This window comes from Aspergillus fumigatus, chromosome 5, assembly GCF_000002655.1.
Source record: "Aspergillus fumigatus Af293 chromosome 5, whole genome shotgun sequence".
Taxonomy (NCBI): domain Eukaryota; kingdom Fungi; phylum Ascomycota; class Eurotiomycetes; order Eurotiales; family Aspergillaceae; genus Aspergillus; species Aspergillus fumigatus.
The window spans coordinates 2,280,474-2,306,527 of NC_007198.1; the positions used below are offsets into that span (position 1 = coordinate 2,280,474).

General features: G+C 50.3%; 11 protein-coding genes across 11 annotated transcripts; 5 read left to right on the top strand and 6 right to left on the bottom strand.

Moving 5' to 3' along the window:
- Window positions 1–928: 928 nt before the first annotated feature.
- Window positions 929–3,610, top strand: lysF (homoaconitase LysF; the record flags this gene model as incomplete). Its single annotated transcript, XM_748655.2, has 5 exons — window positions 929–1,048; window positions 1,111–2,647; window positions 2,705–3,007; window positions 3,059–3,157; window positions 3,222–3,610. The coding sequence occupies exons 1-5, from the start codon at window positions 1,043–1,045 to the stop codon at window positions 3,608–3,610; spliced, it is 2,334 nt and encodes a 777-aa protein (XP_753748.1). The 5' UTR covers window positions 929–1,042.
- Window positions 3,611–4,251: 641 nt separating this feature from the next.
- AFUA_5G08900 (uncharacterized protein) lies at window positions 4,252–6,412 on the bottom strand (the record flags this gene model as incomplete). The annotated part of the gene is made up of 4 exons (XM_077804810.1): window positions 5,127–6,412; window positions 4,995–5,064; window positions 4,493–4,918; window positions 4,252–4,432 (listed from the first exon to the last, which is right to left on the bottom strand). Exons 1-4 carry the CDS (start codon window positions 5,536–5,538, stop codon window positions 4,252–4,254), a joined length of 1,089 nt encoding a protein of 362 aa, XP_077660946.1. The 5' UTR covers window positions 5,539–6,412.
- Window positions 6,413–7,527: 1,115 nt separating this feature from the next.
- Window positions 7,528–9,959, bottom strand: mccA (acetyl/propionyl/methylcrotonyl-CoA carboxylase subunit alpha; the record flags this gene model as incomplete). The annotated part of the gene is made up of 4 exons (XM_748653.1): window positions 7,528–9,349; window positions 9,400–9,497; window positions 9,554–9,752; window positions 9,808–9,959. 4 exons carry the CDS (start codon window positions 9,957–9,959, stop codon window positions 7,528–7,530), a joined length of 2,271 nt encoding a protein of 756 aa, XP_753746.1.
- Window positions 9,960–10,527: 568 nt separating this feature from the next.
- AFUA_5G08920 (uncharacterized protein) lies at window positions 10,528–11,668 on the top strand (the record flags this gene model as incomplete). Its single annotated transcript, XM_748652.1, has 2 exons — window positions 10,528–10,605; window positions 10,688–11,668. The coding sequence occupies 2 exons, from the start codon at window positions 10,528–10,530 to the stop codon at window positions 11,666–11,668; spliced, it is 1,059 nt and encodes a 352-aa protein (XP_753745.1).
- A 113-nt stretch (window positions 11,669–11,781) lies between these two features.
- Window positions 11,782–13,498, bottom strand: AFUA_5G08930 (isovaleryl-CoA dehydrogenase; the record flags this gene model as incomplete). Its single annotated transcript, XM_748651.1, has 6 exons — window positions 11,782–12,193; window positions 12,260–12,537; window positions 12,603–12,838; window positions 12,905–12,999; window positions 13,054–13,141; window positions 13,219–13,498. 6 exons carry the CDS (start codon window positions 13,496–13,498, stop codon window positions 11,782–11,784), a joined length of 1,389 nt encoding a protein of 462 aa, XP_753744.1.
- A 15-nt stretch (window positions 13,499–13,513) lies between these two features.
- AFUA_5G08940 (putative 3-methylcrotonyl-CoA carboxylase, beta subunit (MccB)) lies at window positions 13,514–15,616 on the top strand (the record flags this gene model as incomplete). Its single annotated transcript, XM_748650.2, has 2 exons — window positions 13,514–15,249; window positions 15,322–15,616. Exons 1-2 carry the CDS (start codon window positions 13,808–13,810, stop codon window positions 15,614–15,616), a joined length of 1,737 nt encoding a protein of 578 aa, XP_753743.1. The 5' UTR covers window positions 13,514–13,807.
- Window positions 15,617–15,793: 177 nt separating this feature from the next.
- Window positions 15,794–19,270, bottom strand: AFUA_5G08950 (uncharacterized protein). The gene is made up of 9 exons (XM_077804811.1): window positions 17,664–19,270; window positions 17,541–17,594; window positions 17,430–17,461; window positions 17,322–17,348; window positions 17,128–17,207; window positions 17,055–17,077; window positions 16,943–16,971; window positions 16,879–16,888; window positions 15,794–16,751 (listed from the first exon to the last, which is right to left on the bottom strand). Exons 2-9 carry the CDS (start codon window positions 17,549–17,551, stop codon window positions 16,331–16,333), a joined length of 633 nt encoding a protein of 210 aa, XP_077660947.1. The 5' UTR covers window positions 17,552–17,594; window positions 17,664–19,270; the 3' UTR covers window positions 15,794–16,330.
- Window positions 19,271–19,539: 269 nt separating this feature from the next.
- On the bottom strand, window positions 19,540–21,897 carry AFUA_5G08960 (sterol esterase). The gene is made up of 2 exons (XM_748648.2): window positions 21,576–21,897; window positions 19,540–21,480 (listed from the first exon to the last, which is right to left on the bottom strand). Exons 1-2 carry the CDS (start codon window positions 21,685–21,687, stop codon window positions 20,189–20,191), a joined length of 1,404 nt encoding a protein of 467 aa, XP_753741.1. The 5' UTR covers window positions 21,688–21,897; the 3' UTR covers window positions 19,540–20,188.
- A 53-nt stretch (window positions 21,898–21,950) lies between these two features.
- On the top strand, window positions 21,951–22,570 carry AFUA_5G08965 (PET191 family protein; the record flags this gene model as incomplete). Its single annotated transcript, XM_001481457.2, has 3 exons — window positions 21,951–22,050; window positions 22,178–22,319; window positions 22,384–22,570. Exons 1-3 carry the CDS (start codon window positions 22,026–22,028, stop codon window positions 22,568–22,570), a joined length of 354 nt encoding a protein of 117 aa, XP_001481507.1. The 5' UTR covers window positions 21,951–22,025.
- A 249-nt stretch (window positions 22,571–22,819) lies between these two features.
- On the bottom strand, window positions 22,820–24,513 carry AFUA_5G08970 (dolichyl-diphosphooligosaccharide-protein glycotransferase; the record flags this gene model as incomplete). The annotated part of the gene is made up of 4 exons (XM_077804812.1): window positions 24,242–24,513; window positions 24,080–24,184; window positions 23,304–24,013; window positions 22,820–23,245 (listed from the first exon to the last, which is right to left on the bottom strand). Exons 1-4 carry the CDS (start codon window positions 24,381–24,383, stop codon window positions 22,820–22,822), a joined length of 1,383 nt encoding a protein of 460 aa, XP_077660948.1. The 5' UTR covers window positions 24,384–24,513.
- Window positions 24,514–24,524: 11 nt separating this feature from the next.
- On the top strand, window positions 24,525–25,620 carry AFUA_5G08980 (NADH:ubiquinone oxidoreductase subunit NDUFA3). Its single transcript, XM_748646.2, has 2 exons — window positions 24,525–25,020; window positions 25,123–25,620. Exons 1-2 carry the CDS (start codon window positions 24,837–24,839, stop codon window positions 25,167–25,169), a joined length of 231 nt encoding a protein of 76 aa, XP_753739.1. The 5' UTR covers window positions 24,525–24,836; the 3' UTR covers window positions 25,170–25,620.
- Window positions 25,621–26,054: the final 434 nt, after the last annotated feature.

Consider the following 26,054-nt stretch of genomic DNA (forward strand, 5'->3'; position numbering starts at 1 on the left):
AAGTCTCCTCACATCTAGGCCTACAATGCGAGACAGCGCTGACAGGATTAGTGGTAGGATTAGTGGTTCTGATCTACATACAGGAACACAACGAGTATCATTCCCTGGAGGAGGTCACGAACAAAACAGAAAGGGCCCAGACGAGAGCAATTAGAGCAGACCTTGTTCTGGAACAAGATTACTGAGAGATGTTCTGATAATCAGTGCGAGATATATGGCTGGGATTGGTATAGATTGACGGGATCTTACAAGAGAGGGCGACAAGCGGGCAGATATAGAAAGAGAGAAATACAAATAAACTCAATTATTCTGATCAGAGATGTTGAACTACTTGACTCTGGCTGGAGTGGTAGAAAAGTGGTGTTAGATCATGATGAACACAAAACAGCGTCAGGAAATGTCATCGGCAGGCCCCAGCTCAAAGAAAGTTCCTGGTTTCTACCCTGCGAGGGATTCGGAGCAGCTCGGATAGAGATCCATCCATTGTTGATATCTGGACCCTTGATTTTAGGAATAGGTAAGGAACATGAGTTAGCTGGGTTCCATCAGGAGGAGATGATGGTGAGGCGAACGGGGATGGGAATTGGACAAGGACAGTGAGACGGCCCAACAAGAAGGAAGCATGCTATAAAGCTAGACAATCATTCGAGGAGGGCGGTAGGTACCTACTTATATTAGGTAGTCTATTCAATCCTGACTGAATGTAGAATCAGCTAAGAATCAGCCAATATCTGGAGGAGTTGGGCTTGGATAACTGTAGGGCATGTGATATGGTTGATACCTGAGGCATCGAGAGAGCCAGGCACCCAGGCACCCAGGCACTCAGACCCCGATCAAGATGGACGAACCATTGAGTGTTGATTATTAAGGTACCCCGGATGCCTGCGTCCGGCATCGGGTGCGATACCGAATAATTGCCGATTTTCTGGTCGTGACTCAATTTTTCCCTTGGGGTGACCATCTACTTGTCTTGGGCCATTTCTGTGATACCCTCTTGTTTTTCTTATTCAATTTTTCATTGTTTCTTTAAATATAGTATACGATGTTTGTATGTTCTCCTGCAATCTCCCCCTGTCTTTCTTTCTATTGTTCAATGACTGACTTCTCAAGAAACGCACCGGATCTTTGCTGCTTCGGTGCAGAGCATCGCGAGTCCCCGTTATCGGTCGACCTTTGATCTCATTATCAACCTCCTCCACCTCCCTGTCTCTATCTCGTCCTCGATCCTTTGCCACTACATCCCTTCGCCGTTACACGGAGGCATCATCCTCCACGACACAAACTTCTCCTTCGTCCTCGAGTTGGCCCGCTCCCGATGCCGCCCCCCGCGTCCCCCAGACCCTGACCGAGAAGATCGTCCAAGCATATTCTCTGGGCCTCGCCGAAGGCCAATACGTAAAGGCTGGAGACTATGTCATGCTTAGCCCTCACCGCTGCATGACCCACGACAACTCATGGCCCACCGCGCTCAAGTTCATGGCAATTGGCGCATCCAAGGTCCACAACCCCGACCAGATTGTGATGACCCTAGACCACGATGTCCAGAACAAGAGCGAGAAGAACCTAAAGAAATACGAATCGATTGAGAAGTTTGCCAAGCAACATGGCATCGACTTCTATCCAGCCGGTCACGGCGTCGGCCATCAGATCATGATTGAGGAGGGATATGCCTTCCCCGGCACCGTCACTGTGGCGAGTGACAGTCACTCCAACATGTACGGTGGAGTTGGTTGTCTTGGTACTCCCATGGTTCGTACCGATGCCGCGACCATCTGGGCTACCGGCCGTACCTGGTGGAAGGTCCCCCCTATCGCAAAGGTGCAGTTCACTGGCACCCTCCCCGAGGGTGTCACTGGAAAGGACGTCATTGTCGCTTTGTCAGGTCTCTTCAACAAAGACGAGGTTCTCAACTACGCCATTGAGTTTACTGGCTCGGAGGAGACCATGAAGAGTCTCTCTGTCGACACCCGTCTGACCATCGCCAACATGACCACCGAATGGGGTGCGCTGACCGGACTGTTCCCCATTGACTCGACCCTGGAGCAATGGCTGAGACACAAGGCCGCTACCGCATCACGGACAGAGACAGCGCGCCGATTCGCCGAGGAGCGTATCAACGAGTTGTTCGCCAACCCCACCGTCGCTGATCGTGGCGCCAGGTACGCCAAATACCTCTACCTGGATCTGTCGACCCTGTCGCCCTACGTTTCCGGACCGAACTCCGTCAAGGTCGCCACCCCCCTTGACGAACTGGAAAAGCACAAGCTGAAGATCGACAAAGCCTACTTGGTGTCCTGCACTAACTCGCGAGCGTCGGATATTGCCGCCGCGGCTAAGGTGTTTAAGGACGCCGTTGCCCGGACGGGTGGGCCTGTGAGGGTCGCGGACGGCGTTGAGTTCTACGTTGCGGCGGCTTCCAAGGCCGAACAGAAGATTGCAGAGGAGGCGGGTGACTGGCAAGCCCTGATGGACGCCGGCGCTATCCCCCTGCCAGCGGGGTGCGCCGTCTGTATTGGTCTGGGCGCCGGTCTTCTCAAGGAGGGCGAAGTTGGAATCTCGGCCAGTAACCGAAACTTCAAAGGCCGCATGGGTTCGCCTGATGCCAAGGCCTACCTTGCCAGTCCTGAAGTGGTTGCGGCCAGTGCACGTATGCCACTCTCTATCGGTGTACCTTACCTGTAAGAATCGGCTAACTCTTGGCTAGTGAACGGTGTTATTAGCGGGCCTGGCATCTACAAGCGCCCCGAAGACTGGACCGGCGTTTCCATCGGCGAAGGTGAAGTTGTCGAGTCCGGCTCTCGCATCGACACCACTTTGGAAGCAATGGAGAAGTTCATTGGACAACTGGATAGCATGATCGACTCGTCGAGCAAGGCCGTGATGCCGGAAGAGTCGACTGGCTCCGGAGCCACTGAAGTCGACATCGTTCCCGGCTTCCCTGAGAAGATTGAGGGTGAAATACTCTTCCTTGATGCTGACAACATCAGCACTGATGGCATCTACCCTGGTAAACCTTCTCAGACAGGCAATACACTGCTTGCGCTAACGAACGTCACAGGCAAATACACATACCAGGACGACGTCACCAAGGACAAGATGGCACAGGTCTGCATGGAGAACTACGACCCTGCCTTCAGCGGCATTGCCCGCGCAGGAGGTTTGTCACCTTCCCTTTTCTCGTCATTTCTTTCGATCCGCAAGAGTCTAACACACATCAACAGACATCTTCGTCTCCGGCTTCAACTTCGGCTGTGGCTCGTCCCGCGAGCAAGCCGCCACCTCCATCCTCGCTAAGCAGCTCCCTCTCGTCGTCGCCGGCAGCATCGGCAACACCTTCAGCCGCAATGCCGTCAACAACGCCCTCCCTCTCCTCGAGATGCCTCGCCTCATCGAGCGCCTGCGCGAAGCCTTTGGCAGCGAAAAGCAACCAACTCGTCGCACGGGCTGGACCTTCACCTGGAACGTGCGCACTTCCCAGGTCACTGTCCAGGAAGGCCCGGGCGGTGAAACCTGGAGCCAGAGCGTACCTGCTTTCCCTCCCAACCTGCAAGACATTATTGCCCAGGGTGGATTGGAGAAGTGGGTGAAGAAGGAGATTAGCAAGGCTTGATCATGTACATGTACGTGTTTGTCAGTGTAAAAGTTCCCCCTGTTTTTTCTTTTACTTTTATGGGTGCATTTGCGTGTTGAGCCTGGACCTGGAGATAGTTGGATGATATGATATCCCTTAGATGTTAGAATAGCCGGCGGAGAATCTTTCCGTCTGAATAGATGCTTCCTTTTTATGCCTTCGAAAACCTATGGTAAAGTAGACCGCCAATTAAAGGTTCTTCCCGTACAATCGGCTGGACCGAACCACCTCCATGTCCCATACTACCCCTGACAATAGAGCAATCCGCTTTGGGGAGTGTAACTCAACGGCTTTGCAGTTGAGACATGACCATTCAAATCACAAATCAGAACACAATTGATAAGTCTAATATGCAAAAGGAAAGAAAACCAGACAATACTTTGTTGTTCGCAGGTAAAGAAACAAAAATGGCATTTTTCGCCTGAAAAGCACTCCCTCTCGAGAGGACGATCAAATGTCTCGTAATACAACAAGATGAGGTATTAGTAGCAACCCAATACCGAAAAAAGTAAATCAAATCAAACCGATTTATAGCGCTTTCAAAACTCCTGTACATCGCTTCGTAAACAACTGTAAGAGAAACAGAGCATCGACATCAGGTGACAAGTCGCACTTCCAATTTAGGTCAGAGTGTATCCACCGTCGACGCGGAGATCCGCACCAGTAATGTACTTGGATGCGTCACTGAGGAGGAAGGTCACGGCGCCCATCAGGTCTTCCGGAGTACCCATCTTTCCAACAGGAATAAGGGAGGTCCACTTGTCCCTCAGATCCGGCCTTTCATCGAGAATTTTGCGGGTCCTAGAGATTGACGTCAGCCTGTCGCTCAAGAAAACTACCAAGTGGAAGAGGGCGGTTTACAGAGCTGTCAGCATGTATTCAGGACTGATGCAGTTAACCCGAATGCCATGAGGGGCCCACTCCACGGCAAGAGAAGCGGCCAGGTGACGCACAGCAGCCTTGGCCGCATTGTAAGGAGCCTGGGGCTGAGGAACATTGACAATGGCGCCGGACATGCTTCCAATCAGAACCATGCTGCCCGGAGCCTTGCGTTCCATGAGATGCTTCGCAACACCAACCGCGAACAAGTATGTTCCATCAACGTTGACACCCCAGAGCTTTTGCATGCGGTCATAAGGGTAGGAGATGGCATCGAAGTTTTCGGTAAAACCAGCGGAAGTGACGAGGTGATCGATGCGGCCGTGCTTCGAGATAACTTCCGCAATTGCTGTATTTACAGAGTCGGGGTTTGCCACGTCGGCGTAGTGAGCTGTAACGTTGGGCATTCTAGAAAAAAGAAAAGTGAAAAGAACGTTAGCGTCTGCTACTGACAAAAATGCCTGGAACCCGCCAATCGACTTACTGTTCCAAGCCCGGATTTTCCTTCTTAAACTGTTCGACGAGCTTCTGAGCCTGGTCTTCAGCTTCCTCTCCTGTGACGCATTAGCTGTCATTTCTGGAATTCAACTGTTGCAATTAATCGCCTGAAACGTACGGTTTAAATCCACAATGGCCAAATCAGAGCCGGACGCAACAAGCGCCTGAGACATGACCAGACCAAGACCACGGGCTCCTCCTGTCACCAAGCTGACCTTGTTTTCTAGGGAGAATTGGGCAAGGGTACGCTTGAAGTGCATTCCTCCACGGCCCTGGACGATCGGAGTACGGGGCATGTCCGCGTCATTGGGGTATTCAATTACAACGCTCTCATCAGTACGCGCGAATCGCCCTTCTACCTCGGATTCTTCGGGGTCTTTCTTTCCGCCTGTTGAGCGAGGAATTGTGTACGAGAGGGGACGGAAGAAGGTGTTAGAGGCGGAACACCGGAGAGGAGCAGCGAATGGAGCAGGATGAGATCTCTGACTGAAGGCTTTCGCGGCCTGTCGAAAGATCGTGGACCTGAACATCGTATATGTGAGAGACGTGCGGATAAGGGATCGTACTTGGCGGGATGTGTCTCCAGGAGAATGGGACACAAAAGGGAGGAGAGACAGAAAGAAAACTAAAGGCGAAAGGCTTGAGAGAAGCAGAGGGAAGTCCGAATAATAAGTACTCTCGCTGGGGGGAAATGTTAATGATAAGACCCAGAAGAAAGACTGGAAATAGAGGTGGTGATCTCCCTTGGGTCAAGGAAGCAGATGGCACTCGGTGAGCTGGTGAACAAAGGCGAGTCCGCGTGTCCAGAAGTTGGCGAAGAAGGAAACCGAATGGAGGAGCTGGGGAATAGAAGTGTAGCTAGGGAGTAGGGGTGGGGGGGGGGGGGTAAGTACGCAGTTAGTCGTGTGTATTAGGTACCACTATTAATTAAAGGTATCTAGGATCTCCTGCTGTGATATATACAAACGTTGGAGCAATTGCGGTAAGTAACTTCAATGGAACACCACAACAGGATATCCGGTGGATTCGACAAGTCAGACAGAAGGAATTGCAAGCGTGACCCGGATGACAGGCGTATGACCCAGGCTAAAACCTCCCATTCGGAGTTTCTTTTTCTGGATCAGTTTTTTCTTCTTCTTTTTTCGGAAAAGTTCTTCTTTTGTTTATAAGTATTTCTGCACGATGTCAGGCGGTGATGAAAAAGAACTTGGCCAGAACCCAACCGCCCATGCAGCGACCTGGACCGAGATCTGCCCCTGCTGTGGGGGCTTCTGCCAGATTTCCAAACCTCTGACCCGTTAGGGATCCCGGCTTCCTTCGCCGCCCTGCCCTTTTACCTTCCGCGTGACTCCAACACGGCCGCTCGATCCTCACAAGGTTCCACCGGCTTGTAGAAGATTCTTTCATCCATCTTCCTGGATTTGTTGTTTTCCTCTGTGTTCTCGCAAGGAATAGCATTTCTATGGAGTGTCTCTGTAGACGTGTCAAGTCGTCCTGTCCAAACATGGTGTTAAGGAAGTAGGAAAGATATTGCGAGTACCTTTGGATATCACGAATCTAACAAAGTAAACATTGTATTTTCTCCGTAGTTGCCCTAATCTTAACAAAAAGTCAATTCAACACTAGTGTGAAGGCTGTTGTCTGAGTGGTAGAAAAAGATTGGTCATGCACGTTATCAATAAACCAAACAGAAACTTCTCATTTGATGCTTATCACAACCGTTCCTTATCAAGGAAAAGTAAGAACATACAGAGTACTTCAAGTACTTCAAGTACTTCAATCGTGGATACTATTGTTGACCTTGGCAAAACCCCTGTTTACTTTGTGGCATCATCCAAATTAAAATCTTTGGGGAAGTGGAGTATGCAGACACAAGTGGATCCGCTACTCCATAGCGGTTCTTCCTCTCCAACTGAACTCGGTTGTAATGCTCAAATCCCAAACTTCCCCGCACATCCCATGTTGAATGGAGCCTCACACTCTCTTTTGATGGGCTTGTCTTTTTTACGTCTTCTGTTACGCCAAATGATTAGGGTTCCCTGAAAAATCTTCTGAACTCTGCATATTATTGGTGACTTTGTGATCCATTGGCTACCTTGTTGGCAGCCATCAGTGCAGACAATTCAAACAATACCTGTCCGTGTAGGATGTTTATTAACCCACTTTGATGCCGGCTCATGATCAAGGCTACAACATATACAGCTCCTGTATTTGACCCTAATGCAAATGTCTACGTCCAAAAGGAAATCTGGCAAACGTATCGACGTACACAGTACAAAGTCTGATCCCAGTGGTGTCATCCGAGTCTCGTCCGAGTTTCAATGCGATATTCGGTGCATCAACTGGAAGTGCCGTCACCTTCCTCTGCGAATTCGACGAGAGGAGTACCGCTCTTGCATTGATCCTGTAAGGACACGTTAGTCATCTACCACTCCTGAAAACAAGACATCAAAACCGCGCAGTTCTGGAAGGAGAAGGGAGAGTGTATTCGAAGCTTGGCATAAGCGTCCGCGCTTCGGTCACAGCTCTCCAAGTCTTCCAAACTCCAAGGATCCTGGTCCGACTTGGCGCCAAACCAACGGGCCGAGATCCAGGCCACCAATGACGAGTGTATCGCCATCGGTCAAGTGACCGACCAATAAACGGGAACAATGCCGGGGTGGGGGGTAAAAACAAAAACACAAGGAAAGAAAAAAAAGAAGTGTCGCATGACCTACCCCTTTTTGATGTACCACTTTGGAGATGGTTCCCTTCTGAGGGCTGCGAATTACTGTTTCCATCTTCATACTCTCAATTACAACCAATGGTTGGTCTTTCTCCACCACATCGCCTGCCTTGACCTCCACGCGCAGCACCTTGCAGGGCATTGGGGCCAAGACACTGTTGGTGACATCCTTCATGCCCAATGCTTTTTCCATCCATTTGGCCCGGGGGATCGTTAGGCGGTATTGATTACCTCGCTGGAACGCGACGACGGAATCCCCGTCTTGTATCACAGTCGTGTCAAGTCGAGTGTGGGGAAAGAAGGATGTGACGACTCTGGATGCGGGATCACTGTGGCTCGTCACTTGCTCGAAAATACGACTGCCAACCTCGATATCAAACACGTTGTTGCCAGTCTGCTTGACACGAACATTGAATTTTGTGCCGTCTTTCCGGGCCGGAGTCATTTCTGCCAATGTCATCTCTCGTACTTGATAGCTCGGGCTGAATCCAACAGCGGACCCTTCAAAGTTTGCCTGCTTTCCGATGGCTGATTCGGAGTTGTGGTGTAGACAAGCCAGCGCCACTTGTGCAAGAACCTCATCCTCAATCGGGTCCTTCACGAACAACTCATCACGGTGCTTTTCAATGTATCCCGTCTCCACCTCGCCCTTGATGAAATCTGGGCTTCTGCAAACGGCTTTGATGAACTCGATGTTGGTGATAGGGCCTGCGACCTCATATTCTTCCAAGGCAGCTGCTAGTTTGCGGATTGCCTCTTCCCGGGTGGCACCGCGAACGATTAGTTTTGCGATCATTGGGTCGTAGTGAGCTGAGACATCATCTCCTGCGACGAAACCTGCATCTATTCTTACGTCTTCTGACGTCGGAGGAGTGCGGACGTGCAGCAGGCGGCCAGAGTCAGGGATAAAACCTTGGTCCGGATTTTCTGCATATATTCTAGCCTCGATGGCATGTCCGCGGTGAGCCATTTCAGCTTCAACTTGGTCCTGAGTCAACGGCAGAGGGGCTCCCTCCGCGACCTTGATCTGCCAGTGAACGAGGTCCTGGCCGGTGACCATCTCTGTCACGGGATGCTCAACTTGCAGTCGAGTGTTCATCTCCATGAAGAAGAATTCGCCGGTGTCATTGTCGAAAATAAACTCGACGGTACCGGCGCCCTCGTAGCCTACGGCCAGCGCGGCAGCTCTCGCCTTGGCCCAGATATCTTTTCTGGTAGCGTCTGGTAGATGGGGTGCTGGAGACTCCTCAAGGATCTTCTGATGCCGTCTTTGTATGCTGCAATCTCTCTCTCCCAAAGCGACACAATTTCCGTACTTATCGGCAAAGATTTGAACTTCGATGTGACGTGGTGTAGTAATGTACTTCTCGACCAAGACGTGGTCATCTCCGAACGAGTTCATGGCTTCTGATTTCGCAGATTGCAATTGAGCCTGGAATTCAGCTTTAGACCTGGCGATACGCATCCCTTTCCCGCCGCCTCCTTTGACCGCTTTAATAAGCACGGGGTACTTAATCTTATCAGCTTCGGCTTCGAGGAAGTTCACGTCTTGATTTGAGCCGTGATAGCCAGGAACGCACGGGACCCCTGCAGCTGTCATGATCTTCTTTGACTGGCTTTCAGGTATTAGCGAAGGCTAAAAGATGGACCTTTCTCATCGGCATACCTCTTGTCTCCCATATCCTCGATTGCTTTCCATGGCGGACCGATGAAGACTAGACCAGCTTCTGTGCATTTCCGTGCAAATTCTGAGTTTTCACTCAACTATAAATAACGATGATAAGTGTACGGCGATCGTTCATACGTGGGCAGACACTTACAAAACCGTAACCAGGATGTATCGCTTGGCAGCCTTCTCTCTTAGCAATCTCGATGATACGGTCACCATCGAGATATGCAGAAACCGAGCCGAGATTAAACGCAAACGGTGAGCTCAACGCATGCTGAGCATATCTGTCGGGATCCGTGTACAGCGTTGTCACTTTGATGCCGTGTTGAGAAGCCGTGCGACCTACCCGCCTATAATCCGGTCAGTGGAGGTTAGAAAAAAAAAAATGAACCATCGTAACCATACAATGCTATCTCTCCTCTATTGGCAATAAGAACCGAGTCCAGTTTCCTCTGTGGCACATGAGTACTGGCGGCAGTGGACGCTGCTCTTCGTGACCGTCGAGCGGCTGTCGGGCCCATGCGGGAAGAAATGCGGAGAAGAGATGAGAGAGCCATAGCGACGAATTGCTGCTAAAGAGCCCTACGTTGAATTTCTGAGCAAACTCTTCAAGACTCTCAGCATAGTTTTCAGATACGAGCGAAAGTAGCTTTGAGGAGCTCGCCGGAGTCTTAAGAAGAATAAGGCCCTGGCTCAGGCTCTTCCGAAGCTATGACAGTTAACATCTCCCCCTTGAGCCGACGCAAAGCGAAACTGCGGGGAAATAGATACACGTGACCTGTACTCCACTCTGCAGTCTATCTCGGCAAGTTCTGCTGGGGCGGAAGTCGATGGGATACAGCGATCAGCCCGAAGACACGACGTCACCATCGACTTTTTCTTATCATTTTCGGTTGTTTCTGTTAAACTTGAGATCAATTGAGATATACAGCTTGTTTGGGCTTGCTAATTGCCAAGAGCATCTTTTCCCTTCGCTCTTGCGAGGCCTATTTGTCTCTGCGAGAAATTTCTGCGCTCCTTAGGTCCTTCCGCTCCCTGGCGGCCTAGTTACACTTTCTCGCAGCGAAGCAGTGCAATTTTATCGCTCTGTGATCCGACTTCGCCAACGTTGACTAGCCTTTCGAAATGTCAGATGACGAATGTCTGGACGAATACGACGATGAAGATGTTTTCTGGATTGAGGAGCCTGATCCAACCGTTGCTGTTAGTCTTTGCGCCCGCTGCAATGTCTGATTAATCAGCGGACGTGTCCTCGATCATACTAACGAGTTGATTAAACTTACAGGATGATTTAGCTGAAGCCGCTACGCACGACGCGTTGTACTTTGATGATCCCTCCCTCGATGTCGAGGACTTTTATAGTGATTGGGACGAATTGTCAGATGATTATTATGATGACGATCCAACCGTTGAAAAGAGGCGACGCATGATGGATATAACGAAGAACAACGGATATTCTGGAGAGTTACTTGGGAATATTCAACGACCAGGATTGCTGGAACAGAAGACATTGGTGCACCGACAACATCGCGGCGGAGTTGTCGCAGAATCACCATCATTCAAGACAGACCAGGCATCGTTTCAAGCAGTAATATGGAAGAGCTCCGATGACAAGAAAAACCCGGTCACCTTGTATGAGCCGGGTGATGGGGAGAAGGTTGCACTGCTAAAGAACTGGCGGGAGGTGTTTCGAAATTCTCATCCTGCCCTACGTCTGCGCAAGCTTGGTCATATCAAGGCGAACAAGGAACATGCTCGCTCCCGATTAATCGGCACCATATCACAAAAAGAAGGTCAAAAGGAAGACAATTCAGACTGCACCTCTGGCGCCTCGCTGGATAATCTTCGCGAAACTGACGCTGCCTCCGACAATAGCCTGGCATCGACTCCTCCGGAGTCTGTGCCATCGATTCCCCTACACAGAATCAGAGCGATGGAATCTATGGCCAGTGTGCCCTTCGTTTCCGAATTGAACGATTTTACGAGCTCTCTTGAAGACCAGGAAATGGACGATATCACCACGAAACAAGGCGACGCCGAACCGACCGATGTTGCGGGCAACGATTCATCGCTTTCTTCCAGGAAGCATCGAAAACGTAAGGCTTCGGACCTTGAGGAAGAGCATCAGCATAACAATACCGATGCTTCCAAGAGGTTAAGGTCAGAAAGCAATGTATTGAACCCAGCTGGCAAAAAAGGAACCGGCGCGACCCCATCACCGGGCGCGGGCAGAAAATCAACCAGGCAGAAGACGAATCAGAAATAAACGGGTACATAAACCGACAAGGCCTAACTGGGGCATACGTATATTCTAGATAATGCAAGTATTAGATGCCAAAGGATATCGGAATTCTTCTTTACTTTCATCTTTCATACAGTCTATGCATACTCCTTGTTGAAAGCGCGCCCGATAACCATCCGTCTGATCTCACTCGTACCGGCTCCAATCTCATAGAGCTTCGCATCCCGGAGCAGCCGCCCAGCAGGGATCTCGTTGATATACCCATTACCACCCATAAGCTGAATAGCATCCAGAGCACACTCGGTGGCTCTCTCGGCAGCGTACAGGATGGCGCCGGCGCAGTCCTGCGTTCGGATTGAAACCTCGCCGGTAGCTGCGGAGTTATCAATATGTCGTGCCGTAGCATAGGTATAGGCTCGCGATGCTGAAAGCTTAGTATACATATCTGCCAGCTTTCCTTGAATAAGCTGGTTGTGAGCAATGGGGGCTCCGAATTGTTTGCGGGTATGGGTATATGGGAGCACGAGATCCAGGGCTGCTTGCATGATTCTATTGAATCCCAATTAGCACTGTCATTTTCAGAACATGAAATGATTCATTGCGAGGGAAGCCTACCCGAGTGGACCAGCACTGAGGACAAGACGCTCGAGATCAAGACCTTCCATTAGGACTCGGACACCCTTGTTCAACTCCCCGAGGAGATTCTCTTTGGGAACGAAGACGTCTTCGAAAACAAGTTCTCCGGTGTTTGATCCACGCATACCCAACTTGTCGAGCTTGCGCGCGCAGGAGAAGCCCTTGAACGTCTTTTCGACGACAAATGCGGAAATGCCCTTGGAGCCCTTTTCCGGCTCTGTTTTGGCATAGACAACAATGTAGTCTGCGTCAGGGCCCTAGGTCGTAGTCAGGGTCAGTGTTAGTGCTCTCAAGAGCTGTTGTAGGTTTGATTACTACTCACGTTTGTGATCCACATCTTCGTCCCGTTCAGCACCCAGCCACCGTCGACTGCTTTAGCAGTCGTCTTCATACTGACCACATCGGAGCCTGCGGAGTGCTCTGACATAGCCAATGCTCCGATCTTCTCGCCAGACAGAAGACCTGGGAGGAACCGAGCCTTCTGTTCTTCAGTACCGTTCAAGGACAGTTGGTTTACGCAGAGCTGCGAATGTGCTGCGTAGGACAAAGCGATACTCCCTGCAGATCAGAGGAGTCAACGTCAAGTTCGAGAGCAAGTTTTGAAGCCGCAGAAAGGGAAAATACCAGAAGCTCTGCTGAGTTCTTCCATCACGATACAGTGCGCTTGATAACCCATTCCCAGTCCACCATACTCCTCATTGGCAGTGACACCAAGAAACCTAGTGAAACCCAGTTAGCTCTTGTATGGCACGAAGATGTCTTGAAGTACTAACCCGGCGTCTCCAAGCTTCCTCCACATCTCCGCCGGGAACTCATTCTGTGAGTCTGTCCGAGCGGCGACCTCCTCGGGTATTTCGCGCCCTTGAATACGAATAAGTATCAGACAAGGGCAGATATAACCTGAGATTCGGATGAAAAAAAAAAGGCTCATTACATACTCGTGAACTCTTGTACTCGCTCTCTCAACTCCAGCAGCTCGTCCTCGGTGGGCGGTACGAATCCCTTGGGATGTTTGGTTGCCAGCGACCTTGATGCGGGAGTGTAGATGAGCGGCGTTCTTATCCTGCAAAGGGTCCTGGACGAAGTCCGAAATAGGGATGCTACGGAAGCCATTTGTGAATGACAATAAACACTCTTCCAGGAGAGATTCGAGAATTCGCAGGCAACGAAAGAGGATGATGAATATTTAGCAAAATTAAAAGCCGAGGATGGTTGCATTTACTTTAGCGATGCGAGGCGGAGAGAAGAGCGGGCTGGAGGCCAGTGGCGGGTAAACGCGGCAATCGTCGCTATTTCTTCTCCGCAGCCGATGAAGCTGGAGTCCGGGGACTTCATCGTCATGCCCTTCTTTTTCTTCCCCATCATCAACCTGCGGTCTTTCCCTTCTCAAAATTACTTCCCACCTTTTTGAGGACATTGTCCTGTTTTCTGAGACCATTCATTTGATTTCAATCAAGGTCATGCCATAGATACCCCCGGACATCGGTTGAACATTAGCATTTCCTTTGCTCCACAGTCATCCCCGCAATGCGTGGCCCATCTCCGCTCCTCCGCGGCTTGTGCTCCAGAGCAACCGCCCTTTCGTATCCTCGACGACTCCCGACCCAAAGACACCTAGTGATAACATACTCCCGTGTCTCATCACGATCTGTGGCCAGCTATACACATCCGCATCATGCCAGCGCCATCTCCGTGCTCCCCACTGCGGTTGACACCACCTCCGATGAATTCCGGGAGAATGCACGACAGATGAAAGAATTGGTGGACCGAATGGCCAGCCTACACAAGACCATTGCACAGGGAGGACCGCAAAAAGCTAAGGAGAAGCACGTCGCTCGGGGAAAGATGCTCCCGCGCGATCGTGTCACGGCGCTCATTGATCCAGGGACGTCCTTCCTGGAGCTTTCACCCTTAGCTGGCCATGACGTCTATCCTGGGGAGGACGTACCCGCTGGAGGCATCATTACAGGGATTGGCCAAGTGGAGGGTGTCACCTGTATGATTGTGGCTAATGACAGCACTGTCAAGGGAGGAACATACTACCCCATTACCGTGAAGAAGCACCTCCGTGCGCAAGCAATTGCCCAGGAGAACAAGCTTCCATGCCTCTACCTTGTCGATTCGGGTGGTGCCAATCTCCCGCACCAGGCAGATGTCTTCCCCGACAAGGAGCATTTCGGACGGATCTTCTTCAACCAGGCCAGAATGAGTTCTCTTGGGATCCCTCAGATCTCGGTGGTCATGGGGCCCTGCACGGCTGGAGGCGCCTATGTCCCTGCCATGAGCGATGAGACGATCATTGTCGAGAACCAGGGGACAATCTTCCTGGCTGGTCCTCCTCTGGTCAAGGCAGCGACGGGTGAAGTCGTCTCCGCGGAAGATCTGGGTGGTGGCCAGCTACACAGCACCATCTCCGGTGTCACGGATTATTTGGCTGTGGACGATGCCCACGCCATTGTCCTCGCCCGGAGATCCGTCGCCAATCTCAACTACCCTAAAACAAGCGTACCTCAGGTCTCCGCAGATACCATCAAGGAGCCTCTGTACGACCCGGCCGAGCTCGACGGCATCGTCGGAACCAATCTCCGCCGGCAGATACCAGCCCGCGAGGTCATTGCCCGTATCGTCGATGGCAGCGAGTTTGCGGAGTTCAAGCGTGACTACGGAACTACCCTTGTGACTGGATTTGCTCGTATCTATGGCCACCAGGTCGGTATCGTCGCGAACAACGGCATTCTATTTTCCGAGTCTTCTCTGAAAGGAGCGCACTTCATTGAACTGTGCGCTCAGCGCAAGATCCCCTTGCTATTCCTTCAGAACATCTCCGGCTTCATGGTCGGAGCAGATGCAGAGAAGGGCGGGATCGCCAAAAACGGTGCCAAACTGGTGACTGCAGTGGCTTGCGCGGACGTCCCCAAGTTTACTGTTGTGTTTGGATCCAGCGCCGGAGCAGGAAACTATGGGATGTGGTAAGCACCCTCGTTATGCTGTAATTATCTCGGAGACAGTGCATTAGGCTAACTCTGCTGCGTCTCTTATAGCGGCCGCGCCTACTCCCCACGATTGATGTTCATGTGGCCCAACGCGAAGATTGGTGTTATGGGGTCCGAACAACTATCTGCCGTCATGGAGGCAGTCGGTAGAACCGCTGATCCGGAACTGAAAGCACGGATCGACCGTGAGTCGGAAGCAATCTTTTCTTCCGCTCGTCTCTGGGACGATGGCGTCATCCCGCCAGCACAAACGAGACATGTTCTGGGCCTGAGTCTTGCAGCTGCTCTTGGTGGCAGAGTAGATGAGGATGCGCAGACTCGTTTTGGCGTTTTCAGAATGTAAACCTATAGCGTAATTCAACAGTCATTACTCATGAATTTCGCTCTGTGTACACTGCATATAGATTCGACTCGACGGAGACCCATGAACACACCGGGTGCCAGTTCTCTCTAAACTTGCATGACAACACCTTGGACCCCTACTCCAGCAACGGACAGGAGGCGAACTGAGACGGAGAGGTCAAGACGGCAAATTCCTCGATTCTTTCTAGAAAATAGGTGGTATACAGGAATAGTAAGAACGTGATACCAAGCTGATGTAATGAAGCCAAGCCGATTCTCCTGGAATCACGGTGAGCCTCTCAGAAGACTAGGGTAGACAAGAACATGAGGAACGTCGATGACAATTGCAAGAACAAGACGGAAGGGACAGTCGAAAGAGAGGTAAAGAAGAAAATCGTAAGGAGATCACTCGACAACTTTTCCAACCTTTTCAAGTCAGGTGGCAACTTGTAACATTGAAAATGACACGTTATAATTGAACATCGTTCTACCGTTGGGAAGGGCATGTAAATGGCGTATAGTGTAGCATGACATGGGGCACATCGTCAGATAATTTGTAAGCAATTGATGGGGTATGTGTGAGTGTGAAGGATGTCGCTCTCAAGACGTATGAGCAGTGATACACAGAGCGGATGGACAGGAATGAACAGGAAATCCGACTTTGGGGGGGCTTCCTGCTGCCGTGGTGGCACTGGTGCTGTTGTCGATTTGAGGTCTATAAGATGACACAAGGGCCCTTTCGTCGTTTCTTTTCTTTCTTCTTATCGTAGCGACCGGTACCTTCACGCTTTCTCGCTGAATTGTCGGAACCGCTGGACGAGTTTCCTTGCATATCTTTTCTGATTATCTGCCGGCAAAGATCAATAAAGACCTCGTTGACATTTGCTCTCCTACGCGCCGAAGTTTCATAGTAGGGAGCATTACCCCAGCTCTGGGAAAGGGCGAATGCTCGAGCTCGCGGAACAGCGCGGTCTTCCTCCAGATCGGATTTGTTGCCCACAATGACAATGGGGACTTTCTCATCATCCTTTATCCGGATAATCTGCTCTCTCAATTCGGACAACTCGTTCAACGATGACATGCTGGTGATGGAGAATACGAGCAGAAAGCCTTGACCCTGCTTCATGTAAAGTTCCCTGGAGAGTGAGAGAAAGATGGTTAGCACCATGTGGCGAGCCGAAGATGGCGTCTATACGATTAACATGCTTGGCTGAGAAAGCAAGCACAGAAACCATCGGAAAAGGAGTGCAGGAGGTGAATTACCTCATAGCCGCTACAGAATCACGTTAGCCAACAAGTCATAATATCCAAGAGCGGGTGGACTTACTGAACTGCTCGGTCCCTGCCGTATCGAGGCTATCGAACAATTCATGTGTCAGTACTCTCAAGCCAGCATCGGTGGCAATTCTCCCAGACAACAAGGTCCTGCGAAAACATACATTTCCAGAATGCATTGCCGGCCCTGGAAAAGTCAGTATTAGAATTCCAGCGCAAAGGTCGAAAGCGACTCACATCGACCTCAATCTGCTTTCGATAGGAGTCTTCAATCGTGGGATCATAGCTTTCAATCCACACATTCTGAACGAATTGAGCTGTGGAAGTCAGATCGCGTGCCTCATGGATGGAGATGCTTGACTCAACGACGCAGTTCTCGCTGCGAGTGAAGAGGGGGGACAAGGGTGAAACGGGAAAAGAAGCGTACGTACCAGTAAGGCAACTTTTTCCCACACCTCCTACAGCGCAGACGACCGACAATCAGTTAGCCGAGAAAGGCCCTGGGGCGCCTTCCGACACGACAGGAGGAATATGCCTACCAGCACCTAGAACCACAATGTGATATTCCCGTCTGGCAATTGAAACATGGTAACATCAGCAACCTGATGCGATCTCCCTCAAATGGGGATGTCTCTGACAGGAGGACTCACTGGGGCCGCATTGAGACTGTACAGACTCTTTCAATAGACAGTCGCCCTTGTAGACTTCGCGCACGATCGTTAGTGCATAGCTCTCACGTCAAAGGAAGGCAATCGAAGGTGTGCCTTATCTACCTGCCAACGCTGTTGCTAATGTGCTTCACAGAGTGGTGTAACCAAGTTCGACCGAGCTTCAGAGAACGTTCGGTAGCGTATGTCAAAGGTCTGCTGCTGGTATCTTCCTTTAAATCGTAGCCAGTCGGGTAATGGTCTGGTCTGATTCCAGGCTCCCACTGGAAGAGCAAGGGCGAAGAGACGCGATCCGTTACATCAGTTTCCGATGCCAATTGCCAACCAATTCCTCCGACCCAGGGTTATATCGAGCCCTTTGAACAAATCACACCCAGAGGTTCGCCGGTTCGATAGTGAGGGACAGGTAGTGATTAGGGAACGATGCGCTCAAAAAAAAAGAGGGAAAAAAAAGGTTAGGGGGAAAAAAAAAAGTTGATGTCAACAGATTGGTTCCAACGTCCGGAGGCTAGGCCAGGCTAGTCTGGTCACTCCTGGTACGACCGAAGAAGAACGGGTGTGGGGAGAGGGGGAGCGATAACGAACGGTTCCGTTTCGGAGGGAGGATTGAGATCGAAGTGGTTACTGGACACGCTGCAGAATGGTCAACATGGCACACAATGCGATTTGATTTCCACGCAAGGAACTCAGAATCCCAACGTGACGACTAGGCGGCGGTGAGAATCTGCGATGGCTGTGTGGAACACCACGGGCGATCCAATATCCGCGATTAAACTCTAAACCTCAAGAAAAAAGCGAACGGCCGAAGAATTCTCTTGGAATTCCGCGAGACTCGATCGGCAACCCCCCGTCTTAATATCATTATTTGGGTCAGCGTCGCAACAAAAAGGTTAAATGGTGATGGAGTTGTGGTTACTGGTGTTTCCAAAGGACCTATCAAAAAGGCGTTAGCGGTGTTGGCGTATGTAATGATGTGTCGCTGAAACCACCAGTGACTGCGGCTTTTTCCCCATGCTCTCCTTGGGTCTGGGGAATTCTAATTCTGGAGAAGAAGAATAACCGGAGTGTCGGTCCTGAGTCCCAGTCATCGACGCTCAGGATAAATGTTCGCAGTCTGATCATAAGCCGGAGGTATTGCATGCTTGGCTGGAACGCTGTCACGAAACGCCTTACACCGTGAGGAAGGGAAACAGACGGCGGCAAGAAAACCATGGGAATGCCAGATTGATCATTACTGATGGAAACTCATCCGTGACGTTCAAATTGACCTTGACAGGGAACCCCTCTGATACACCGGGTGGAGGGAACGTGAGGGAAATGACGGGAGTATAGAGATGAAGGCCTAAGCTGGCTACTTACAGTCGAAGAGAAGCCCAACCCAAAAGAACTCGGCTGAAGTAGGAAAAGAAAAGTCACTCAATGAAATAATCGATATAGATTAGGAGGGCTATTGGTGGCGTCCGGGTTGACAAAAGGCGTCTGCTGGAGTTTCTAGTCGGCCACCAAAAGCGCAGATTCAGTGGATTCAGTATGTACATCCCTCTAAGTATTGTCCGTAGGTCTCTTTGGAACACCATCAAGTTATATTCTTGCCAGAGGATCGAGGGCCATAGAACAAGAATCTCTATTGGGCGCTTCAAAGTTGGAGATCTACATAATGGCACCAGTATTACAGACAGCTTCCATTCAATGGGCATGCCAGGAAAGTCCTTGAAACATCCCCATATTTTCCAGAACTTACCTGTCAACTCGTGTTTCTGAGATCAGATGAGCAGTTTGTCTGTAATTGCGATTATAGGAACCTATCGGCTGGGTCTAGAGCTGCAGACAATTGATGAAGATGATATTGACAAATATGACAACTCAGTCCTCCAGGAACACGTACCTAGGTTTAGGCCAGACGTCGTTACATGGTGTAGCGGTACTGTATATTGCAAAGCTATACTAATGCCTGAGCACTGGTAATCATGGAAGAATCATACGGAAAGAGGGGCAGGGTAGGGGAGCACAAGACTATGCCTCTATCATATGACTGGCACTTGACAGGTCGAATCATGGTTGGGACAGATGTCGATGATAACAGTACATGTGGATAGATCGGAGGTATTCTCGTTATCTGTACTCCGTCGAGATGCAACGTAGTATGCAGGTGCCTGGCATCACTCTGCATCCGTCCATCAAACACAGACAGCGCGATCTGCCAATCATTGTGTCACACATAGGGGAGTCTGCACACAGCCTTAGGCCTTCCTTGAACTCTACTGTGGGATACGTTTGCATTAGGTAGTATGCTAGCCGCTGTAGCCCCGAGACAAATGATACATGGCCTATCTTATGGCTCGCCCGAGTCGGATGTCATGGCACCCTTGATGAGAAAGAACCGCCAAAGCCAAGACCATTCGGAAAGTCTGGCAGCGCAACATACTCCGAAAGTGCTATTCGGAGGTGAGTCCAGCTACGAGTAGATCTATGGTCTATAACTGAACGGAAAGTTGGAGCGAGCTCTGACGTAGTTGTCCAACAGATATCAAGCAACCAACAATCGCTGAATTTGTACTTACGCAGGAAAATAGACGGGAAGACATGACTGTTATAAAGAGGGCGGCGACAGGTTCTGTTGATGCTGTAAGTTATATCAAGCCGTTGGTCGGTTTGGCTGCTCTGTGCCCTTTCTTCCCGCTATATTCTCCCGGACCGTACCGCTCAAGAGCCTCGAAAACGTGTCCAAACACCTGTTGGTCCACGTCTCTTGCCCAGAGGAAATCCAAATGCTCATAGCATGGAATTGACTTGGCCACCGTCCCCCGAGGGAGCTCTCGCAACATCGCCCCGATATCGATCAGACTGTCACTTCCACCATAAAGAAGAACAATCGGGGTCTTGATGTTCCTGGTGGGGTACTTGACCGGTTTGTAAAACCGTTGACTGGCCACAACGCTGAACGGAGCATGAACTTCATCATCGTACATTTGGAAGGTCCTGTGCCGCATGATTTGAAACCAATGCACCACCGACTTTGTGCTAGTGAACGAATAGAGATGCAGGTAACCTGCCAGTTTCTGATACCAACTAATGTTCTTGCCCTCCCAACCGAAAAGAATTGAAAGAGATGTGTCGATTATGCGAACAAAGATGGGCGGGTAGAGAATTGTCTGCCACATAGTGGTGGAACTGAGGATGCTGCGTCTACCAAAGAGGAGAAACAGAAAGTTCGGTGAAGCCTTCATGAGCGAGTCCACGATACGATTCCGCAGTCCCGAAGGGGCCATTGCAGGTGCAAGGGCCACAAAGACGTCTATTTGCTGATTGAGCAACGGATGAATCGACAGAGTCGCAAACGCCTGTGCTGTTCCTTGCGAGAACCCGATGTACGACAAGGACGCCTGTCCTGTCGCATTGAGGATGTAGGTAATGCTGTCAGGGATATCGTAGAACGCAAACTCGTCCATCGAAAAGCCCCAGAACTTGGCGGACAAGGGAGAGTGGTGGATAGACTTCTTGGAATATTTGTTGCCGCGATTGTTTCCAAGCCAGACATCATATCCCCTCTCCACAAGCTGAAAAGGGAGGCATCGTTGAGCATCTGTCAAACACACCCAGACTTCGCTGCACATCAAAAGACCGTGGTGGAGATAGACAACCTTCTTTTCGAGGGTTCCCTCGCCTCGATTGACGAGACGACCCTCCTCGCCTCTGCGATAGGCCAGGCGGTGTAGTCCTATCAGAAAGCCATCTTTTGTCTGCACGATGTGCTCCTCCGCCTCATATCCGAAAATGGCACAAATGTCTGCAAAGTTGGAGGCCTGCGCAACCTGTGCGGCGATCTGCTCCTCCTTACCACGCTTGTATAGTCTCTCTCCCGGGCTCAGAAGATTGAATAAGGCCTTAGAACGATCGTGACAGAATTCGATTATTGGCTCCGCTGCTTCAGGTTAGCCTCTTATGCCTGAACGAGCCTTGAATAGCAATTGGAGGCTGTGGAAACTGAGACCGGGGGCGCCTCCTCAGCATACTTACGCAGCCAGAACATAATAAAATGTATCACCCATTCCAGCAGCACTAGAATCAAGGACGCAAAGAGCGCAAGGTATTCGAACCAAAACAGTCTTCCAATCACTGGAACGGCCATGATGTTATGTTGACCACTTGCTCTGGCAGATATGGATTAATGAAGGGTGCTGGAAGTGGCACTCCACCGACTAACATGATGCGCTGAATCAAGGATTAAACCAGAACACTTCATGATCAATCAATGCTTCGTTCTTTTGGAGATCAACCAAGACCGCGACGTCATGCGGGATCGTGCCGTTCATTTTCATGTGATGCTTAACTAATCCGGGGACTAGCAAGAAGCCAAAGATGGCTAGCCCGCATTTTCACCACTGAGTTTCCGGCGATCTGATACCCGACGGTTTGATTGTGGTTCGTCAGAGTAGTCCATCGACGCGCTTTCTGGGCAACTGCACAATGCCGAGCTCATGCAGAGAATTAAGTGAGTGGTTCTCAGTTTACTTACACCCATTGGGGCGCTTCCACGGAGCACGTTCCACATCCCTTCCACGACCCTCACCTACAATGTAACATATTTGGATGCTAATGAGCCTGGCGACTTTCTCCAGGAGATGCACTGGCGCAATGCTTGCAAGAATCAGATTGCATCATGGTCCAGCGGCACACCCCGCGTGAATGCTTGAGCACTCCCCTCGTCGATGAACTGCCTATGAAATGCCAACAGTTGCGGAAAGGATTCAGCGAGTGCAAGTGGGTGGAACGGATATGCGTGCTTTAATTACATTGGATAGTGCTGACAACGGGCACAATCTAGGCGTGGGTTGATCGACATGCGAAAGCGATTCCGTGGAAATCAGCCTATCTCGGTTTCCAGGGAGCTCGAAGGAGGCAAATCCCAATCCCACCAGCAACTATACGCCGGCAAGCCCGCCTTCGAAACCGTTAAGGAGATCAGCGGGAATGAAGTTCAGATGGACCCTGAGAAGACTAGAGGACTATAAATTTTCAAGCTCGCGGCTCACTAGGCTGGCCAGATGCCTAGATCCGCTGTTCTGAGTTATTGTGCGGCTTTTTATCTCATCTCCTGGCATGGTTTTGGAGTTCCCAGTTGGCGGAATGTCTTGAGATTCCGGATTTCATGTAACACTACTAGCTTATGGCATATGACTGTACATACTTTTGAATTATGGGCTTCCGGCGTAAGTGCACGCTTCATTCCGAAGTATCATTCGTTGAGATTCTATAGAGGATTATTGTGTCTTCTTTGTGTTCAGTGCGGCGGCAGAAGGCGCTGAGTAAAGCCATGCAACAACGAATACTAAGAAGCCAGCGATGACGGACCACAGACCCGCAATCCAGACCCATCCACCGCTGATTTTCCAGCTTCGGGGGTACTCGTTATGAGCGAAATGACGAACGGTCACCTCAAGTTTTTCTTCGATGTTCGTGAGGAACGGGCGCTTGTAGTTCACTCGGAAGGAGAAGATTCCATGCTGATCGGGGGTGGTGAATCGTGTGCTGTAAACTGTACTGTTATCTGTTCGACGGACGGGTTCCAAGTTCAGGCGATGGAAGGGAGACAGCATGGTAAACTCGAGCTGGACGGCATCGCCAGTTGGAACCTCGAAGGGCGCGTAACGATCATAGTTGTATTCGGAAAGTTCAATGCTAAAGACCTGTTGAGAAGGGTGAGCATGCAAATAGGCAATGGAACCTCAGATGGCTGTCACTTACAGTTTCATTCTTTATTCGATAGATCTTAGGGTTCAGCTTCTCGGGAGTGATTTCACCATCTTCAGCCAGATGATGCTCGATCTTTCCGACCTTGAGGACTCCGGTTTCCTTGAATGTCCACGCAGTAAGCTGCTTGGCGAATTCCTGGTTGACCGTCTTCATCTGCTTCCCATCACCAGGAGCCTTGACAGTCGCAGAAAACCACTGATCCTGCAGACTCTCCACGGATCCCAGTAGAGTGAACCGAGCGGAGTTTCTAGCCTGCATGGCCGAGACCAGAGCCAACTGCGAACCCGTAGCTGCAACATCCTCAACTGACGACGCGTCCTCCTTGGGGTTGTAACTATACGCAGTGGCGGGCGCTCGCAGAATAGGCGCAATGAGAGGGTTTGCATCGCCCAGGGTGTGGGGGACGGCTCTGGGAAATGCTACAACGCCCTCGCCATCAAAGAAAGCCTTGGTATCGGACCTCAACTTGCCTGGTCGGTGGAGTAGCAGAACATCATGCTTATCGGAGGCAGAAAGTGTATCGTAGTTGAAGTGATCGACGGTGACAGAGGAACGATCGACAGGGAGATGGAGATCGAGCTCCAATAGCAGCGAGCTGATAGCGCTGGCGGTTGTGGACTTGCCCGACAAGGCGAGGAGGACGTTACCGTCCTTGTTCATGAAATCAATGATATTCTTGGGGGTAAGGGAGGGTCCATAGCCTGGCCAAGAGGTCAATTGAGATGTACAAAGCAGAGCATATGGACATGTCTAAGGGTAACGCTAACCCTTTGACTTGGGAGGCAGGAGAAGCATGTGGTCGTAGACTCGGTCTCCGAGTTCGAACAGGCTGAGCTTGTCATTCTTGGGGGATTCGAAGTCGAGGTTATATCCTCGAGCTACCAATTAATATTAGCATATTAACGTAGAAGTTCAGTAGGTTAGAGCACCTTCTAGGTCAGCCCATAATTTCGAGTATAATTCCTTTTCTGTGGCATCTTCCAAAACAACCAACAGACGACTGCCGGAGCTACTTAATGCACGTACAACTGCCAAGAAGCAGAATGCCAGAAGAGTGAGGCACCACCGCATGGTATATCGAATGCCGCACAGTGGAGCGGGCAATTGGCTGAAAGGGAAGTCACTGCAGTCCGGAGAAAGAGAAGGAATAGATTAAGGAAATGAATCGGTAGAGGAGAGTGTCCTCTGAAGGAGCTTCGTCAGTTCCGTTTAGTTGGAGAGAACGGGCAACGTGTTTGGACCGAGAGTGCCAAGACCTCTTCGCCGCTTTGAACTGCGCAATCGTCGGCCGTCGTCACTCACAACCTCCATTCGACGATATACCCCCTCTCCGTCACGATACCTGCCCCTCTGGCGCGATTTAACCCAGTTTCACAATAATCGGAATCATCGGAAGACTGGATACATGATCTGAGCCGAGCTCTGATCAATTGAATCCTTGATCCAATCCATCTGTCGCGCTCACAACTCTCAATCAAGTCCCGCAAAAATCCTTCTGAACCGTCGACCTTTCGTCTCATAACCATGACTACTCCCCAGTTCTGGTCAACTCCTCTCCGATACCTTCGCTGGGCCTCTCATGAGAAGCCAGCTATCTTCTACTCCTTGGTCGTCGGAGCGACAGGTCCTCTCATGCTGGTCACCCTTCCCCCCATCAGACGGTTCTTCGGTGATGTTGACCCGGAACCCATTCCATTGACCTATCCCCGTAAGGCTCCGATCCTTTTTTTTTTCTTTCTCATGCTCTCCCTGCTCTCTTATCTGTGTCTTGTGCCTCTCGCATGCTAACATATTCATTCCCTAATCCTAGTTCCCCAGGGGCCCCGGAACATCCCACAAGGCTACGATGACGAATAGATATCTCACGGGGAGGACGATCGAAATTGGTTTGACCTGCTGAGATTCTCTGCATTGGGAAATTCGAGTTGCATTAGTATCAGACCTACACTTTGTCGGGCACTGATGGCAGACAATCCATTATCGAGGCTGCGTCAACTGGAAGTGCTATCGGATTATCGTCCTTTATATTGAGCAACCGGCGTAGTGCCCTTCAGGCCATTTACCTATCACCAGATATCTTCATACTCGTGAACCCCCTTGTTGAGCTTGATGGTGCGAGTACAGCAGTGTATTGTACATGAAAATGATTTTAGAGCGCAGACACATCCATTTTCGTTTGAACTTACTTCTCTACATCCCCGCATCTCCGCATCTCCTTGAAATCCCGGCTTCATATTACATGCTTAATCTCGTTCCTCTTAATCACAGCTTTTGCGCGGATGCCGAACAGCAGATCCGTACTTCGCGAAACTTTCTGAAAGAGAGATGCAACTAAAATACTTGAGCTCATAGGATTTACCTGTCGGCAATCTTGTTAAAAGTCAAGCCTCGTCAAACGTGGGGCTGAGAGGACTCATAATCAAATTTGCGTTGGCTGGACCTTCAACACATAGAGTGATTGAATCATCATTAATGAAAACGTAGCTCCGAACACCTCGTACCCTTTCATGTTTTACACCCGATTTGACCAGCCTTAGAGAGGGAATAAAGAGAGTGCCGAGGACAAATGCTTTTAATCAACCTTCAATAGCCTGGGGCAGGGATAGCAAGCAATTGCTTGGTGTCAACAATAATTATCCATTGAATAACCACGAAATGGAATAACGCCATATATGCTCGTATCTACATATAGATCGTGGACAACATCACCAAAACATCCAAGCTCCTAACTGACGCTTTTCT